Raw genomic sequence first — 20362 nt, forward strand, 5'->3', positions numbered from 1 at the left:
AAAACATACATTAGCCACTTCAGACCTACCGTATATATATATACATACTTTTTCAAAGGATTTTATACATTTGGGAATGGGACACTGCACATAATTAGTACTAGTATTAGTAAAGTATTACTAGTATTTAAGTATATTTTGTCAGCAATACTTTTGTATTTTTACTCAAGTAAATCTTTTAATACATACTTTGATCTGTAACAGAGTATTTCTACATTGTGGTATTGCTACTTTTACTTAAGTAAGTAAAACATTTGAGTACTTTTACCACCACTGCCTCCCGGGAACGTCCTTGACTGTGTGGAACGTCCTGTCCTCATCACTGAATGTTTTTCCAATTTTAGTTTTTCGTGGCCTGTTCCAAGCCTTGCTAAGGAAAATAACTACTATAGCATATGGTGAGTTTGTAATCTCAGAAATCATCTTAAGCAAAAAACAGTACAAAAGCTCAGAATATAATGCACGTTAAGGATAATACTGTCTATGCCTGTGCGGTCGTGTTGATGTATGCTTTGTAGCTCTAGTGATACGTTTTGCTCATTATTTATGTTGCTCATTACTTTGATCATAATTATACTGGTATGTGTTCAAGGTAACTTCTTATTTTCTACAGTTTTTTGTTGAGTTGTATTTTAAATTTAAAGATGGCTAAGAAACAGTAGGTGTAAACTTATTTTGCGCACATGGTCTTACTTCTTTTACCGAATCTTTTCACTCTTATTCATATCATGCATCAAGTTGAATGTTTAAGATGATTGACATACTGTAGTACGTATGTATGTACAGTACGTATGCATGTATGTATAGCATTCTTCATCAAAACTGCCAAGGATAGAAACTGCAATTGTACAGTCAGATATTGCAATTTGTTACATTAGTACATTATACATAACATTATAAATTGAGGTAATATTTTTGCTAGATATATAATATCAAGCTAGAGACTGTTAACACCTCTATTGAAACCAAAGCACTTTGCAGTGGGGCTATATTTATCAAATGTAGACAACACAGGGATGTATTGTATGTAATTGCTGTCCGGAGGAAACCACCTAACTCCACTTTTTATTTACCCCCCCCCCCCCCCCCCCTTCGACATAAATCAGTGCTATTGAACACTCTTTACGTCTGTGTGTTGGTTAAAAAAATATTGAACCAATGAAAAGTAAAGTAAAAAGCGCTTTTGAACAAAGCATCTTAACTTCATTGGAACCTCAAACTGTCCTATTATACAGGTTTAATGTTTTTCTTTAGTTCAATGTTTGTTTTGTAAACAATGATGGGAAAATGTACATCATAATGTGCCTCATAACGTCATATTGTCTCTTTATTGTTAATGGCGTTTAATGTTTGTGTTGGCACCGTTTGTTTCACCCAATCAACATGAGTTACACTTTATTAGCGCCCCTCACTTCACACTTCTTTTTTTTTTCTTTTTTTTTTCAAGAACAGACAAAAAAACTCAACTAATAAGACAATACGGAAAAGAAAAGAAAAGGACCAAAAGTAAAAGAAAAAAAGGCTGCATTTTTCATATTACAACAATACATTCAATGAAATCCTATTGCAATATCGCTAGGCTGAGAGAAGAGATTCCACTTTTCCCACTTTTTATAGAATTTATCCTCTTGTAGTCTCAGTATGAATGTTAGTTTTTCCATAGAATACAGACTTCACACTTCTTTTGATGAGGCAGTATTTTTCATTTTCCGAAAAATGTACATTTTGGTGGTGGTTTCTTCCCGACAGCAGAGATATTAAAAAAATATTATATTCTAGGTCACTCGAGACACTTTTCTGTAAAAATAATAATGTGTGTATAAAATATGTAATAAATAACTAGTAACTGTATTTAAAGGTACTCTATCACCACCATAAATACATGAAATGATTAGACCACATTACATATTGGTTGTGCTATTAGGCTAAACTTACTGTAAATCCGTGATATTTGCTGAAAAAAGCCTCCATTATTTCTCTAGATGACACAATTCTGTGTGCACAATGTGAATGGGAGAAATCATTACATAGGCTACAATTAATAAACAGCCTTTATTAACACATGTTGACTTGAGATTTGTTTTTGCACACATTGTGGGGCATAAGTTATTGACTCTCTAAAAAAACCCATGATACTGTATTTATTCCATCTAAGCTGCAGCCTCTGGCCTGACCAGTGACTACCGGGCTCGGTTCATCTTGCACACGACTGTAGCAGACTGACATATTTAATCATGATTTAATCATGATTAAATATGTTTCAGCATCTAATCTATACCAGGAGTTCCCCGCTGTAGAGGCTCCAACGGGGCACCGCTCTAGTATTTTAAATTGAAAGAAAAATAAATTCATAATATCTTCCCTGTCCTTTTCACATTGACACGTTGTGTCATTGACATTGACACGTTGTGAGCTTGTAGACTGGCCATTTTAACTAAAAAATGTGTTGCAATATAGTGAAAAAAGGCAAAGAAGTTTCGAAATAAGGGGTTTAGCGGTGACGAAAATGGAGCCCTAAGTCTAGGCTATAATGGGTTCAGTTCTGGCTGTCTATAATCAAATACTGTTGTTAATGTGTACAAAGATGGCTGCTTATTTACCCAAACTAAATTCACAAAAACAAAGACATGTAAATCGTAAAACAATTAATAATTTAGCATTGGGAATGGCTCATTATCATCAGTATAAGGTCTTTTCACACGGGGAGCGAATGAAACGCCAAGTAATTCATGTTTAATGAGAGACTTGCGGGCCGGTAGATGTGAGCAATAACAAGCTCGTCTCATGCGCACACTGGCCGCCCACTGCTGGGTCGAAATGGGTTGAACTTTATTTTACACAATGCGTAAGAAACGGGAGGTGGACGCTTTTCAGACAGGGCATTAGTCCGACATTCATCCGCATGTCGGACTAGCGTCTGCTCCCGTGCTTGCGGTTATGGTTAGGTTAGGAGATGAGGTGGGTTGTCATTTGTCGGAACCAATGACTTGTGTTGTCTGAACTACGTACTGCACCCGTAAGAAACACGTCTATGGCATTCGCATGAATAGTGCACTGTGTAGTAGTAGTAGTGCACCCCATGGATCATGAGTAGTGCACTAAAGTAGTGAACTAGCCTGGTTTCCAGCCCATAGACCACGCCCACTCCACTGACAATCAGGCTAGTCTGTGACCACTACCCAGTCTCACCCAAACACAGTGAAATGGCACGGAATTGCAATTCCGTAACATACACGCCTAGCAAACCCCAAAATCTGTACATTATGTCACTGAAATTCCCAAAAACCCCATAGAAAACGATGGTGTCATTCCCCCGCAGGGTTCGGTTTGCTGGGAGGGACTGACTGCTTTTGACATGATTGATCTGACATCGTTCATTTTTGTGGCTGATTGCGGATTATGTTTTATCGCTGTTTCTGGTCGAACTGAATTAAATGCATGCGTTTCCTTTGGCGAACTGTCACAATTCATCAATCTTTGTTTTAAACCACAATCGTCGTGTGAAGAATTACTGTACAATTACAAACTGTAACTCTCTGTTTTTGTTTTCAAATCGAACCCTAGCTGGCTCCCCGTGTGAAAAAGACCTTTTTATAGTTCTGTGGATGGTTTCCTTGGCATCTCGTCCTCTGCGTTGGTTGGAACGCTAAAGGCTACATAAGGACACCACTTGGTGTTGAGGCACACCAGACTCTTCAGTGTGGCCGAGTTGACTATATCAAAGCCCGCCTGTCCTCCAAAGGTGCTGGGCTTCCAGTATTCCGGGGAGCAGATGGGGTTTCCTAGAAGGCCCTTCAGGGAGAAAGGAGCACCCATCTCCACTATGCTCTCTCCAAAAATGGCGCCGGGACGCGTTTTCTCCAGCATGAGGCCCACGTAGAACTCCAGGGCATCTATGTCTCCGTAGAGCTCCTCCAACTCCCTGGCGATCTTCGTCTCTCCTGGTTGGAAAAGGCCACGACTTGAGTATTAAACCATGTCAACTGCATGAAATGGCCATCAGAACTTCCTACTTAGACAAAAATGGTACCACACCCCACACAGACCCCACATTTGAAAATAGCCGATCTACAAGCCCACAATGTGTCGCGATGCAATGTATTGTGAGCTTGTAGATCTGCTATTTTCAAATGATTTTTATACATTTGAAAACTTGAACTGGGACATTCCGCATAATGAGTACTTTTACTGTTGGTACTTGGAGTACATTTCGATGCCAATACTTTTGTACTTTTACTCAAGTACACCACTGTGCAATAGGCCGATAATAAGGCTCACCTGTCAGGTCGGAGAAAGACGTGTACGGCTTGAGGTGGAACTTCTTCCTGTACTCGTTAAAGGGCTGTAGACGCAGCGCCCTGGACTCCATTATGGCACCTTTTGCCACGTGGGTCACCACCGGGTGGATATTTTGACCACCGCCAATCTGAGAGACATCGGGCACATTTTACTCAGATGAAATATTCTTTGGCTTTCTTGCTTATCAACAGAGGAAGCGGGGACACCCCACCTAGATAAACTCGTGGATCATCTGAGCATGATAAAACTCCGGAGAACTCTGTTAATGTTTTTCAGCTCAGCATTTCTTCACTTCGATTTCGAATAAGACAACTTTTGTCGATTCATAACTGTGACAGAGCAGCCTCGGACAGACTAATTGTCTAATGTTCAACAATACACATTCATTGTATTTATGATGTTCATTGTTCAACTATACACATTTATTGTATTTATGCTATATTGCATGCTTGTGACATGTTGATTCCCACAGAAAAATGCTTGTGTTTATCTGCACTGATGCTGCTTTGAAGCCTGTGTGGGGTGTGGTACCTGAAGAGCTGATTACATTATGGGGAACATCTTGGGTGGATTGCTAGTACATTGGGTTTGGTTGATTACTTAGCCACGGGTGAAGTCTGTAGACTATATAAAGGGGAATGGTTCAGTTGACTGAGGGCTGCCATGGGGAGAGGCTGACACCTGTACCTCTGTATTAAGTTATGTTTTTGAGTTGCCTTTTCTTTAGTTGTCCCTTTTTTCGCCTGCCTCCTGTTCCATTCCACCTTTGGGTTTTTTCACTGACAAAGAGTCGATGCACAATCCCTGTCTTGACTTCCCTGGCACTCTTCAGTTCACAAAACTGTTTCAACTACTGACCACCACTGACCAGCTGCCCCTTCCATTCCAACCTTCACAATAATAGTCACACACAGTGCACCATATTTCAAACTGGTCATCTTAGAATTGTTGATGGAATACAATATCTCAAAACTGAAATAAGGTTCACCTAAATAAAACGTCAGAAGGAAATTGTCATTTGGCAGCATAAAGATATATCATGATGATATAGGCTTGACACTTTTACAAGCCAAGTTGAGTCTTAGGAGTGTGTGTGAGCAGCGGCACTGTGGCCTAAGGCCCGTCTTGAATCAATCAACCTGTTGATCAAGCTATACTAATAAAAGACCATGTCACACCTATTGCTTCTTGTCATGGGACCCCGCTGGGTCTGTGTCTATGTGTTGTAGATGCATCTTGTTTTTGTTAATTTTTTTATTCATCTATTCATCTATATTGTTTGGACTAAAAAGTAAAAAAAAAAAAGATTACTTCTCATGGTGGTCTGTCATAATACAGTAGCAATGGTGACACAGTCAGGCAGAAATAGAGACAAACTGATTCTGCGGAGCCAGGCTGTAAAAATTGTGAAAATAGCTGATCTACTGTACAAACTCACAAAATGTGAGTGAGCTTGTTGATCAAACATTTTACACTTTTGAACATTTTTTTCCCCCATGCCCAGAATATATGCACAGCAGGTTGAAAGTGGTTAAGACATACAGTACATACACACACACACACACACACACACACACACACGCTCGCACACACACACGCGCGCGCACACGCAAACATCATCCCTAACAGTAGCCGCATTTCAGCCATGCGGTACCTTGACACCACCACTATAGTCGTATAGTGGTCATGGGACCAAGTAACTGCATCATGGGACCAAGGCCAGCTACAGCTAGTAGTACCTTTCCGGCGTGCTGTCGAGAGAAGCTGTCCACCAGCTTCTCCACGCCGTAGTGCGTGAGGACGCTGGTGTTGAAGAGGAACTGCGAGTAGGGGATGTCCGTGCCGTCCACGTGGAAGTGGTCGGGCATGAGCGGGTGCCAGTGGTACAACTGGTTGAACTCCACGGCGATGCGGTTGCGGTACTGGAACTGGGAGTGGAAGAGCAGCGTGGGGTCAAACTTCAGGTCCAGCAAGTAGCCGCTCAGGTGCTGCACGTAGTCCTCGATCACGATGCGGATGGTCTCCCCTGTACGCAGGGGAGACGGGGGGGGGGGGGGGAGATAAGTGGGAGGGCATTTTTTGCTGCTGTTAAATCGTGGTATTATCAAACATAAATATCAGACAATCCACATTACCCAAAAGGAAATGCATGTATTTAATTCAGTGAGTCTGACCAGAACCAGGGATAAACCAAAACGATAAAAATGAATTTGGAGAGTGTGGATATTCTAACTGTGGGTCAACTTTTTCTGCATCAATTCAGGTTACATCATTTTGAGTGTAGTCTATTTAATCGAATGCAAGTGATGATATTCCATCATAAATAATCGCCCCGGGTTACACAGCCTGGAATCTCCACTGACATCTGTGTGTTTTCATTTATTTACACAGTCGCTTCCCCTCAGATGACCTTTAGAACTGTAGTATAAACTGTGTCAGGGAATGTTTCCCCCACCGGAACGTAAACTAAAAAGAGCGCCGTCGGCCAGCCTCACGCAGCTCTCATCATCCCTCACCGATGATGACGAGTCTGGCGGTCTGGAAGAGCTGCTCGTCTCCCCAGGTGGGATGCTCCGCCTTCAGGACGTCGCACACGCGGTTGTGTTCTCGGAGCCACAGCGTGGCGAACATGGTGAGGCCTGGCAGCAGGCCAAACACCTCCTGACCGATGGCCATGCGCTGGGCGGCCGGCAGGCCGGCGGGGTAACTCATGTTCACGGGGGCCTCCGAGACGGTCGGGGGGTAAACGTCACCGTCGATCACCTATACATGAAGGGGAACACGTAACGTAACAGTACCAGTCAGCGTTTCCCATATAGACCCATGTGTTATTTAGGCATCCGACTTTCTTTCTTTTTGTTCCCTGTGTCGTAATTCGTGCTTGGATGTATTCGTGAATTTCTGTCAAGCAGAGATGCTTTCATAAAAGCCATACAGTATGTCCACACCGCAAGTGGTGGGAAGTAAGTACAATTTTGACGTACTTGAGTATGTCCATTTTAAGCATTTCTCTATGGTCTATGCAATTCTTCTCTCTGGGACAAATATTAAGTAACTTTGTAGGTTTTGTTTTATTAAGCATAATTTTATTACTTCATCTATAAAATGTTATTTACAAAAGATTTTTAGATGGGACATTCTGCATAATGAGTTTGATTACAGGCCTGTTATTACTTTTAACAGAGTACTTGTATATGTGTTGCAACTTTTACTTAAGTAAAAAAAAAAATGTACTTCTTCCACCACTGCTCGGCACCAATCTCAGAATCTTATCAGAGATTAAAAGCAGGTCATAAAAGGAATGCAACAGCGCCTCTTATGCCAGCTGTGATGCATCATCTTTCACATCGCCATCGTCATATAGCCTTCTCAGAATTCTCTCTGAGCAAAGAAGTTTAAGATTAGACTGCTTGCAGGAATCGCCCGCAAAAGTTGCACCAAGCTCTTCTGAATGTAATAAAATAAAAGTCAGTTTGGGGAGGGAAAAAAAAGACTGATGTCTGTTGCATTGCAGTTCATGATGCAAGTGACGTGACAACAGAATGTATGTGATTTCATAGTCTAATTGTAGTAAATTGGATGTTACATCTTGCATCAGTGACAGACAGAAAGCATATCATGACACAAAAAAGTAAAAAACACAAACAATATAGTTGTCATGGCAGCTGGCTTGTCTTGTCTCTCTATGCTCTCTGCTTGGTTTCCTTTTAGGTTGTAGCTGCACTCCGCTTGTGGGGAGGCGTGTCCTGGCAATCACCTGGCTGTTCTCCATCCTGCAATCACCTGGCTGGCTACATAAACCTGGCTGTGACTACACTCTGTGCTCAGTGATGCAGCTAGTACTAGGTCAGTTCTACAGCTCTTACTGTAGTTTAAGACCAAGTTTCTTTTTGACTTTTAGTAACTCCTCTCTTCCACAGTCAGCCTGGCAGCCTCCCATGCAGCTTCAACTTGGACAGAAGAGATCAGCAGATCTACAAGCTCTTCGACAACTCGTGTTCCTTGCTACTTTGGACATTCTCCTGCTTTGGTGAAATTCTATTTAAGTTATTTGGCTTTGTTCCTCCGTTTAATAGTGAATAAATACACTTTGGTTCACTTTATCTACATCTCCTTGTCTGTGTTCTGCATTTGGGTTCACTCATTGTCGACCGTGACAATAGTTATATATATGGCACTCGAATAACACGTCGGCTACAACAGTACACAACTTACAGGTACTGGCCTTATAATGAATTCTACAGTATCCTACCTGATATTTCAGCTTTCCATCCTTAAGAAGCCTGAGGTTGAGCTGTCGGACAAGATTATCTCCATAGATGTGACCAGCGTCCACCTGGGTCAGTCAGAGAAGCAGACATTTTGTCATGAATCAGTTAGTTCAGTTAGGCACACATCAACAATCGACACATTTAGAAAATTGTGCAATTATAAAAGTACTGTACTGACATCTAAAGCACAAGACTGGTTATTTTTAGGCCTAAAGCCTCATCGTGTCTTGCGCCCCAAAATACCCACTCTATAGCTCGTCATGAGCTTGTAGATGGGCTAGCCACCGGTGTGCAACTATGTATAAACCGGGCACTACTGAGTTTGACTAATTGAATTGAGTCATCCATCTCTCACCCCAGAGCCTTGGTAAAGTTATCCATCTCTCACCCCATGCCCCAGAGCCTTGGTAAAGTCATCCATCTCTCACCCCATGCCCCAGAGCCTTGGTAAAGCCCAGTCCCATTCGGTTGTGGGTCTTGAAGAACTGGTGGGTGAAATGCTGGGCAAAGAAGGCAAACATCAAGTTGGTTCCCTGTGGATCTGGCTTAAACTCTGTCCTTAGTAAAAACCGTTCAACCAAGAGCTTGGGGTCTGGGAGAATCTTTTTTCCTGAATAACAAAAAAAGAAAGCAGGAAAACAAAGTTATACAGTGGTGTAATTAGTAGCATTGTGAACCTGTAAATATTGAGTTGCCCAACGTTTTATGTCAAATGTACAGTATCGGTCTGTATATCGGTATATGTTAACTTGCATATTTTAGGCAATTTGCATATAATTGCTACAATTAGAAGCATCAGTAACCTTATATAGACAACCCCACCACTCTAGCTGAGAGTGGGGCGGAGCAGTAGCAGGTTGACTTGTTGGTGGTGGGTGGGGAACACCAACTGGCACACCTGGCACACTCTATAGGCAAACTAGAAGCCACAGACCAACATTTGTGCCTTACTGGAGAGGTGCTGGTAGCACCTCTGTGCCTGTATTGATGCATTACTCGTAAGTTTCCTTGTAGTTTCATTTGTTTATATCTAAGACTGTTCGTACTACTGATTGCTGCCATCTCTCTTCTTGTTCAGTTAAAAATCATCATCCATCATTCACCATTGCCATACTGTATCTGCAAAGCCTGAATAAATCTCTGTGACATGTCAATACTGTCTGGTCTGTGGTCCATGCTCTAATAGGCATGCTGGTGTAGAGGTGCACAGGTACATAGCCAGCAACCTCCCCTTACTAGCTAGAGAGAATATTTCACCTTGTATGGACAATACTTCACTAACTGCGTGACAATTATGGACAATATTGGAGTGGTTTTGAGGGTTGTTGAGGATGCTGAATCCATTTTCAACATTGTAAATTAAAGAAGTTGCCCATGGGCTGATTTAATCAAGTCCAAGTCAATTTAGAAGTTTTAGAGGATTGGACAGAACTTATGTATTTGAAATAACGTTGACTCAGTTATAAATTGTAGTAAAGTAAGGTTTGATGATTCACCAGGATCTTGGATGGCCTGATTCTTGGCTTAAAATATTTGATATTTTTTTATGAAGTTCAATTTAAGTGGAACCAGAAAAACCACGCCCACTGCTATGCCCTATACATACTGTACAGTTAATTTACTGTACCATTTGCAATGTATGAATGTACCAGTGCATTTGTGAGTGCATTGTATTTATGGATGTACAGTATGTGCAACATTTCTTCGGAAATGTTGACACCACAGAGGTGCTGTTTGGTTACATTCAAGGAAGTCAGGAACATTACACACACACACACACACACACACACACACACACACACACGAGAGAAGTGTGAAGGTGTGTGGAAAATAAGCTAACCTAACAAGAGGCTCAAACATACATCCTTTGGTTGATCAGCCAACCTTTCAACTACCGGTAGTTAGAAGTACTATAGCATACTGTATACAGTGCATTCAGCATTTACAAAAGATGAATGTACAAGCGTGAGTGTATTGCAACATGCAACTCCTTGCAACATGCAACTCCTTGCAACATGCAACTCCTTGCAACTACCGGTACTTGCAACCACTATCCCAAATGGCAGTTACATTAGTGTGAGCTGGCCATAAAACGGGTTTGTTCCACAGAGTTGCAGGGATGCTTGAATAATGTGCAAGACTTTTTTTCTTCAGAAATGTTGACACCACAGAGGAGGTATAGTTACCAGTCAGCCAAACATCCAGCTATTTAACCAGAGAAGCAGACAGACAGACGTTTAATTAAATGTTCGTCTTTTGAGTTTACTCAAACTCCTACCATGATACCCCAAGAGATACTTTAGAATTAGGCTATATAGATATTAAATAGCCTACTTCTGTGTCATTGATGTTATATATGGTATTATCGCAGCAAAAAAGCAGGTAGACCTGAAGACATTCATTTTGAAAAAACATTAGATCCCAACTTTTCACCTCAAAATCAACTCAAACATAACAATTAGCCCACAGGAGTGTAAATATGGCCACACTTGGTTTGAATGTTCATTTTGAATTTTGTAAATGACATTTAATTAATATTCTCAATAACCCCCAAAACCACTCCAAAATTATGTGTTACAGGCTAAACCTTCCCACACAGATTCGCACCTTTAGTTCCCATGGGTGTAGGGCAGTCCTCGGGCACAGGGGGAAGGATCCGGGTGTAGTACGTCACGTTGGAGTACGACTCCCAGCTGAGGTATCCATACTTGGAGTTGTACGTCGGGGGGCTCGGAATGAGGTTGGCTCTAACTTTGGGAAGAAGACAAAGTTGAATCAGTTAATGCACAGGTTCCCAAACACCCGTTTGTGGGTCGAGGACACATTTTGTATGGGTCCCTTTATTTTTGGTTTCCAACATTTTGTTTTTAATTATTGCCATTTCAAAACATTTTCAAAAAACATTGCCAAAAAAGCTTTTTTGGCAATGTTTTTTGCTCAACCGGTGCTTGATCTACCGGTTGAGCACACCTACTGGTTGACAAGAAGCATTGCCTGAAGCTCATACACATAAGCACTACTCCACGCGCACGCACGCACACACGCACACACACACACACACACACACACACACACACACACACACACACACACACTCTTTCTAACGCCGGAGCTCTACCCTAGTTTCCATCTTGCATTAATGTTAGATCTTTGGTCCCATACGGTAGAAAGATTTCAATCACAGGTGTTGCAGTTGCAATTACCTCTCTCTGCTGGGTTCGAACTTTAGTTAAAGCTTAAAACGGCTTCCTTATGATGGCCAATATGTGTTAGTTTGCATCTGAACACATATACAAAAACTTTATGTTTGAATTTCAAACATGTAAAGAAAGAACACACATCCGACAAATCCCATGTGCTGGATAGAAGAATATAGTAAAATAGAAAGACCACCTTGGTGGTAATCTATTCAAGTCACTATGGGAGCATGATCCCATTGTGCATACTCTGTATTTTGAAAATATACTATTTTCTAACGTAGACATGCACCAAATCATTTCCAATGAGGCAGAGTAATAAAGCATATCTTTGGGGGTGGAACTGCTCCAGGAGGGAATGTAATCTTCAGTGGAATGTAGGTAGGCTCCGCTGCCAAAGAAGTGAGCTGAGGACACCCTGGTCAACTAACAAAATGTTTGCTATATCTCACAGGCGATTAGAGTTGACAAGAAGAGCTTTGAATGTGAGTTATGTCTTGGGTTATTCGTTAAACTAAATAGTGCGTTAGCTCAGTGTATTCTGTTCAGCAGCCAAACGGAGGCTTCCACATAATATATAAACAGATCTAGCGTAAGTGACGGTTTTATCAGAAGCACCTTCCAGTAACAGGAACGTGTGTATACTTCGTGCAGGTGTGGCCTGTGTAAGAGATAAGCGAGCTGCTGTGTTCGTACCATGCTCGACTCTCACGGCTACAGAGAGTCAGAGACCTGCACCCCCTGCTTCCCCCTGTCCCCCTCCCTTCCTCCACCAAAGCACTTCCAACCAGGTGACCCCTTAGCCTGACACAGTTACCAGGAAGAGGGATCAAACCCTCCATATATCCGAGCTCCTTGGTGAAAGTCGTGTATCCACGAGTGAGCTGGTAGAGACTGAGTAAATATGAGCAGGATGTCTGGATAGGGGAGGCCGCTCCACCCTCTACCAGTTGGCACGCACAGAGAGACATGCACGAGGGAGTGGGTTATGGAGGCATGGTCAGGTGGAAACCTTTTATGTCCAAAACGGTTCATTTTCGTGATGAAAAACAAAAAACAAATCTGAGAATCCATCTGCAAATAAAGCACCATCTTTTCCTTCGAATTGCAGTTGAACAGTCTGCCTCGAGAGAAAGACCTGTTGTTCCAGTGGGTCTAATGGAGTTGTGAGATTTACAAAATACAGGATACTTTTCATTGGTTAACGTTTAACCACTTTCAACCTGGTATAACTCAAAGTATTTGGAAAAATAGCTATAATAGCAGATCGACAAGCTCTGTGATTATAGCTATTTTAACATAATGCTTAAAACTCCTTTTTCACGCCGTGAAGTGATTCATTACCGTGTTCTGTGAATCACGCCAATTGTCGGGATTCTCGTTTTTTATTAAGTGGTTAAATATTTGTAAAACTCACGGAGACCATTTTAGTATTGATATTTAGCATAAATATATATGGAGATAATAGTATCTATTTGGATATCTAACTAAATCAGAAGCAAGTTGTGGGCCAGGTGACGTCAGCTGGCACACAGTTTTAATCCAACTCCCACTCTTGTCTTGCATGTCTCTTTTCTCTCTCTCTCTCGCACATCACTGTGCTAAGAAATGATGCATACAACAATTACTGAAAGACTAACGTAGAGAATAATAATAATTAGAAGCAAGGAACTGCAGATTACAAAGAATGCTAAAATACTCTAACCTGCTTTGTATTTGTATTCAAACTCACATCACCACACACCAACACTCTCAAGCAGGCCCCATATGGTTAATAATGGTGTCAAACTAAGGGGGGGGGGGGGGGGGGGGGGGGGCTCATAATGGGAAGTTTGAGAACCACTGTACACTAAATGGAACAAAGCCTCAGTAAATTCATATCATTGGTAACACCTGTGAAGGAAGTAGGGAAGGGCCCCGGAAGCAAGGACTGTCTAAAGAGGACGAGACGCGAAGACCGTACGGGTGACGCCATGTTGCTCCATGGAAGGAAAGAAACATGCGCAATGGGCTTTATGCAGCCAACACTTCCGCGTTCTGCTTCCTTGGTCTCAACTGCGCATGTTTCTTTCCTTCCATGGAGCACCATGGAGCAACATGGCGTCGCCCGTACGGTCTTCGCGTCTCGTACGTCCTCTTTAGATAGTCCTTGCCCAGAAGTAGGAAGAGTCATTCTGTGTGCATAGGGCCCATTTCAGTAGCCTGGCGGGGCCAGATCGACTCATATCGTGGCTTCACTACACGGGGAGGAAGCATCAGTGAATATACGATATGAGTCTAGGCCCCGCCAGGCTACCATTCCAGGATGTTGGAATAATGACATGATGGCACCACCTGCAGCACCCCTTGGTGATCTTTTCGGCCACCTCACCCAGCCTGACTATATTCTCTCCCCCCTGGTTACCGGATTAAATTAAACTGTTCGCCGCTTCACCTCCCAATGTATGAATGAATGAACCATTGTAAAGCGCTTTGAGCACTTGGAAAAGCGCTATAAAAATGCAATTCATTATTAATTCATTATTAAATTAAATCCTCGTGTACACTCCTCAAACTAAAATGGCACCTCGCTATTCAACAGAATAGAAATGGCAGCTTGTAAAGTCAGTTAAAGTTGTTGTTGTTGCATGCATGCAGTATCTCTTTGCTCTAACTGTCCATGTAGGATTTTTAAAATGCAATTTGGCCAACTCGGATAAACACATTTAAATGTCCAACGGAACAGCTGCTGCAGATGTTATTGTGACTATAAAAATTCTAGTAGTCTGTGTGTGGGTGCGCGTGCGTGTGTGCTTTACATCTGCAGATGAAGCGAGCCCTCCGTGAACTCCCTCTTCCTTTTTTCTGTTGAGAACAACCCGTGCCTCTCACAGAACACTAACATTACCTCACTGTCTGTGTCTGTCTGTCTGTCCGACCCACGCACGCTCAGCAGTATCTCTGTCACGACCTGCCTTGTCTGCTCCATTGAAGCAGCGCTGCGGCACTGAAGTGACCGAAATCCCCGCCAATGTGGCCTATCCAAATATTTGTTGTGAACATAACAGAAGGGAACCGAGGCAAATGGCAGAAAGACGTTAGTTGTAAGCAAGCTGATTTATCTGTTGTCGTCGGAGTCCACTATTCAAGTAATTCTCAAGCCTTCCAGGAGTTAGATATGAATTGGATTATTTTAAATACTGCATCTGGGACCCCAGACTAGTACACTTTAAAATCTTCAGTAACTTTGAGAGATTAGAACCAAATCCATTTGTACACTGTGTGTTTCACTGCATTGGTGAAGGAAAACAACCTTCTCATATAGGAATATATACTTTTTGATTAGTTTGCTTAGTCTATAAATCAATTAATCTGTCGGTGTGGTCTTAGTCTAGCAAGAATTATGATTAGTCATTTTGTATGCTTTGTTGTAAACTCTAGATATAACCCTTGCTTAAATTCTGGCATTCTCTAATTTAAGGCTTTTTTGTTCTGGATTTAGGACTTTATAATCCTTGACTTTGAGGACTTTATCCGGTGTGGACTGGATCTGTTTGGGGATAGGGAAGAAGGTAGTCCATTCTTTGCTAGTGTGACCCCTAGGCTGGGCATTCCGACACACCGCCATTCCGACTACGTGTCTTCCGCGTGCAGTTAGGGTTAGGTTAGGGACAGGGTTAGTAATGCGACGAGTCGGAATTGTGATGCGCCGTAATAGCGGGCTTCGGAATGCCGGTGTTTAACCGGCTGGGTCGTACAGCACCAGTTGGGTCTTCCAAAATGGCTTTAGAGTCTTGTTCTTTGCGGACCACTAACCTGTGAGAACTATGGTCATGAGCTTGTCTCGCAGGAAGCTGTTGTTGATGAGACTCCAGAGCCAGTGGAAATGTGTGAGGACGTAGTGGAGGGTATCTGGGCTGGGCTTCAGCAGGAGGTAAATCCTGGTCCTGAACTCGGCTACGGACACACAGTGTGAACAATTCAGCATATGTTATTAAAAAGGAAATCTTTGACATAACAAGCTTAGCAATGGCTAACGTCCCTGACTCCCTATTCTGAGGGAAGAAACGGGGGGAACTCTGGTGGGTCAACTAGAGTTTAAGTGGTTATGGTAACACTCTGGAATGGATGTAGAAAGTTAGGACCCAAGAACAACGTTGTGGATGGCCAGGCGAAGCGACAGCCCCCTTATCTGCCTGTTGGCATGCATTTCCTTTTGTTTCTTTTTTGGGCAGTATTTAAAATGTGTCCCCTTATCTGTAGCAACCAAAACGGCCTCCAGTTGCACTTTGGCCCAACGGATAAAGAGAAACAAACCCTGGTAGTACTAAATTATAAACCTTAATTTTAAGAGATGGTAACATAAACAGACAATAAAGCACAGACATCCGCTCACTAAAAAACAGGTGCTGGGCAGAGGCCAGAATTCCAAATATAATAAAGTCTGCACACTGGATCACGCTCCAAAGTTGAAAATGTAGTGGTTCCTTTTACACCATTGGACATAAACGATAATGGAACATTTTAAACTTTGGAACATGATCCATGCAGTGTGCGGAGTCTGACTTAATTCAATTTAAGAGATGGTAACATAAGATTATGAAAAATCCTCTTTCCCTCTTACATGTCTCATACTTATAATATCCAGGGAAATGTGTCATAGGATAGGAGTCACGTGGGATGGCTTATTGCTTGTTTATATAGGGAAAATACTGTATACTCCAACTCCCATTTAACTGTGAGTAATGATTTGATCATTTGGCTTTTGGAAAGGAAACGTGCAGTATTACTGTAAGTCTGTTTTTTTTTACTCTAACTCACTCACAACTGTAAGCTGGCTTTGGCAATAGATTATTGAATGTTGAATATATGAATATTCTTTATCAGTGGTTCTTAACGTGGCGTCAAGGGACCCCCAGGGGTCCTTGAGGGGGTTCCAGGGATTCCCTAGCTAATAGTTAGGAACAAAATGAACCCTTACAGGTCTGTAACTCTGAGAGTGTATTCCTTACGGGCCCATTTGGTTCCATACACTCTGTGTTATAGGGGTTTAATTATTAATGTATACCAAACTGGGGGTCCTTTGAATTAATATGTTTGAGAACCGCTGGTTTAAATGATCTGCCATAGCTGTAAACTCATTGACCTAGTGGAGTGAACAAAGATGACGCAACACTTTTCTATCTCAATGGCTGTGCTCGGTGCTGTCATGAATTGGACTGGTTAGAAGGTGAGTTATGTATGTACCGTAAAACGGTCAGCTCCCAGTGGTTTCGGTGAGGTTCATCATGTGTCAGACGGGAAAAAAAGACTCATTGCTTTCAATTGCGCTTTTCTCTCATTGTTAGACAAGAAGCTAAACATTTGTACTGGAGGAAGTCCCATTGGCCAGGTCATGAAATTACATCGGCCCTCAACCACAAACTCTCTCATTTTTTTCCTTTGGTCATGGTCCTTGTTTTAACCACATGTATGCTGGGGCGAGAGCAGCACATCCACAAGCTCACAAATGGTCATACCGCGACATGTTTTGAGCTTAGTTTTATGCCATTTACGGTAAAGGTTTATTATTAAAGAGAGAAAGGGGTGGAGGCCCAGTATAGCCTCCTGGAGTGACTCCAGTCAAACACAAACACACAACAGTTGAATGGAAAGAAACATAATTTGGTTACTCACGGTTAATGCAGTTTTCCCCATAGAAGCCGGTGCGGGTGCAGTCACATTCATAGCGGTCAGTGCCGAATCTCACACACACTCCAGAGTTCTGGCAAGGGTAGTGGCAACAGGGATTTTCTGGGAACAGAGGGAGAGGCAGTCTCGTTTCAAACACACTGTGCTATTGTCATATGATAGGTGGAGCTAAAAAATAAAAAGTGTTTGATATTATGTGAGCTGGACCTCCTGGCGAACAAAACTACACATTTTGTACTTTTGCCTTATGTTAAATAATAAAACTGGGAAACAAGAACATGGAAAGCTGAGAAATGACAGGTACTCTGCGTTATTGAATGTAAAGGAGAGCTTGTCTTATTGGGTAGAACTAGAAATACAGTAGAACAGCAGTTACCAAGCATTCGTGGCCCACCCATCTGACCTAACACGGCAGCCAAGGGAGGAGACAATTGCCTAACTTGGGGGCAGCCAAACATTTGCATACCTGTCCTACAGTATGGGTATCCAATGAGATTCTTTCTGAAATAGCAGATCTACAAGCTCACAACACAATGTGTTGAGCTTGTTGTAGATATAAATAGAGTTAATATATGAAGGGGTCAAACCGATTCTCATCGTAAATTAACACATTTAGCTGGGAACCTCCTGGAACTCCTTATGTGCTTGTCAATCACCAGGGTCTAGAGCAGTGGTTCTTAAGGTGGGGTCCGAGAACTTACGTCCCAGTAGCTACCCTCAATCAGTCCCACTAGGGCAAAACCAGGGCCACACAATCCGTTTGGAACTACTCCAGAACTACTCTGCGAGGGCTGGGAGGTACGCTTCTGGCGTGTGGATGGACTATAGGCTCTGTGGGTTGACTCCTGTCCGGGCCCCTCCTACGTCTCACCAGGTCCACTCCTGCTCTCACCAGGCCCAGGACCTGTGCGTTGCACCAGAGTCCCAGCACCAGACACTGACAAATGGAACCAAACAGACCCTAACTGGTCCATTTGGTTCCATTTGTACACTCTCAAAGTTAAGTTAACATAGATTTTACAATATAAAGTGAGGTCCCAAAGATAAAAATGCCATTGCATGGGGGTCCGTAGCCTAATGCATGTCAAACTGGGGGGGTCCTTGTAATTAAAATGGTTGAGAATCCCTGGAATATGTTTTCAAATGGGGGTCCGCGTAATAAGTGTCAATTTGGGGGTCCTTGACATTAAAAGGTTTGAGAACCACTGGTCTAGAGAACTATATTTCTCAAAGACACTGCAGATGTTAAGACAAGTGGTTCTCAAAGTGTATTTTAAAATAGTTGATCTTCAAATACCCTATGGTCCATGGACCCCCATGTCTCGATCCATGACATGAAAAGGGTTTGATTGTATTAACATAGGTAGCCTATATGAATGAATGAACCATTGTAAAGCGCTTTGAGCACTTGGAAAAGCGCTATAAAAATGCAATTCATTATTATTATTATTATTAGCCTACTATACAGACACAGATTGCTTAAATATCATTTTATTCATTACATAAGATAAATTTCAGATTGCAGACTGGCATGTCATTAAGTAGGGTAGTGAAAACGGGTTCAGATTAACTCACCACTGGAGCCACTTTCCCCGACAGAAGATGACGCTTGTAGCAGCAGCAGCAAGAGGGACAAAAACACCCAAATGGACATGACTGGAGAAAACAAACGTTAATTGCATTAATATTCTTTTTCCGTTTAACTCAGCAGGCCTACAAATAGGCCTACTTTCACAAATCCAGTTGGCTGATATATCATTAATATATAACTTATATCATTAAAGTAGCCTGGCCTGTATCTTAAAAAAAAACTTTTCTCAGTCACACAAACTTATATTATATTAGCTGCACGATCCGTTAATAAATGCATTATGCTCGTAGGCTAAACTGCAAGAGAGAGAACAGTCAGAACACTAAAGTTAAAAAGACAGAGCTAATTCTTAACCCACCTGTCTTGATGTTCGCCAGCAGCACATATGTGGATGTGGGTCGTGAACCTAAAGCAGACAGCAGGTATGGTGAAGTCACTGTCATCGTCATAGATGTATAGTCATCCCGGACGTAGTGGCTGTCATATCGTTCTTCTCATGCAGTAAAAATGCATGCAGGACCACTTGCAACATCAGGCCTCACTCACTGACTGACTGTCAGAGATAAATACTATTCTAATGGGCGGTTACACACGTTCGTCCTGCCTTTCTGCCTCCTGCTATGATGTCCTCAAATAAATACACTTTAACATGTTGCGTAGGCCTAATTGCTGAAGTCGGCTGCCGAAGTGATCTAAAAAATAAATACACGGAAAAAAGAAAGAAAGAAAAAAGGATAAAAAGAAGAAAGAAAAAAGACCAAACTCGCAGGCCTGCGTACAGAAACTTAACAAAATAGTGATTTAGCGTCACCTGCTGGCTACAACGAGAAACACAAGACCAATTCCTCCAACAGAAACCAGAACCCATAGACTGTCACTCAGTGGTATGGCAAGTTTTTATACACTCTATAACATGGTGCTTGTTTTCTCTCAATTCAGTTCGATTCAAAGGGGCTTTATTGACATGGAAAACATTGTTTAATAATAATAATACAATAATTCCTGTTGCTGCCCGTCATGGTCATACCACAAAAAATATAGTTATTTTCATTGTTTTGAACAAGATTGTAGGTATTGTATTGTTTATTCCAAGAGAAAGTGACATGGCCTGATATCAGTTGAGTAACCATTTAGGCTACTTAATATGTTCTCTTCACATTTTGTACCTTCATTAATCAAAATGTTTGTGTTCACTCATGAACTTTGGGACTTGGAAATGTGCATGGAAATGTGCATGGCTTTTTACAGTGTGTTTCCTATGCACTCCAGTTCTCCTTTATTCCCCCAACTGAATGTCTCTGTATACCAACTGTTGTAATTTGTAAACTCTAATT

At 42.0% G+C, this 20362-nt stretch overlaps 1 protein-coding gene across 1 annotated transcript; it reads right to left on the minus strand.

Moving 5' to 3' along the window:
* Positions 1–79: 79 nt before the first annotated feature.
* ptgs1 (prostaglandin-endoperoxide synthase 1) lies at positions 80–19563 on the minus strand. The gene is made up of 12 exons (XM_080766325.1): positions 19387–19563; positions 19013–19093; positions 17423–17539; positions 15563–15703; positions 11178–11321; positions 8999–9180; positions 8552–8635; positions 6816–7062; positions 6039–6325; positions 4279–4426; positions 186–3941; positions 80–150 (listed from the first exon to the last, which is right to left on the minus strand). Exons 1-11 carry the CDS (start codon positions 19475–19477, stop codon positions 3592–3594), a joined length of 1872 nt encoding a protein of 623 aa, XP_080622451.1. The 5' UTR covers positions 19478–19563; the 3' UTR covers positions 80–150; positions 186–3591.
* Between the last annotated feature and the right edge of the window lie 799 nt (positions 19564–20362).

Source organism: Protomyctophum bolini, assembly GCF_963924005.1.
Source record: "Protomyctophum bolini genome assembly, chromosome: 6".
Taxonomy (NCBI): Eukaryota; Metazoa; Chordata; class Actinopteri; order Myctophiformes; family Myctophidae; genus Protomyctophum; species Protomyctophum bolini.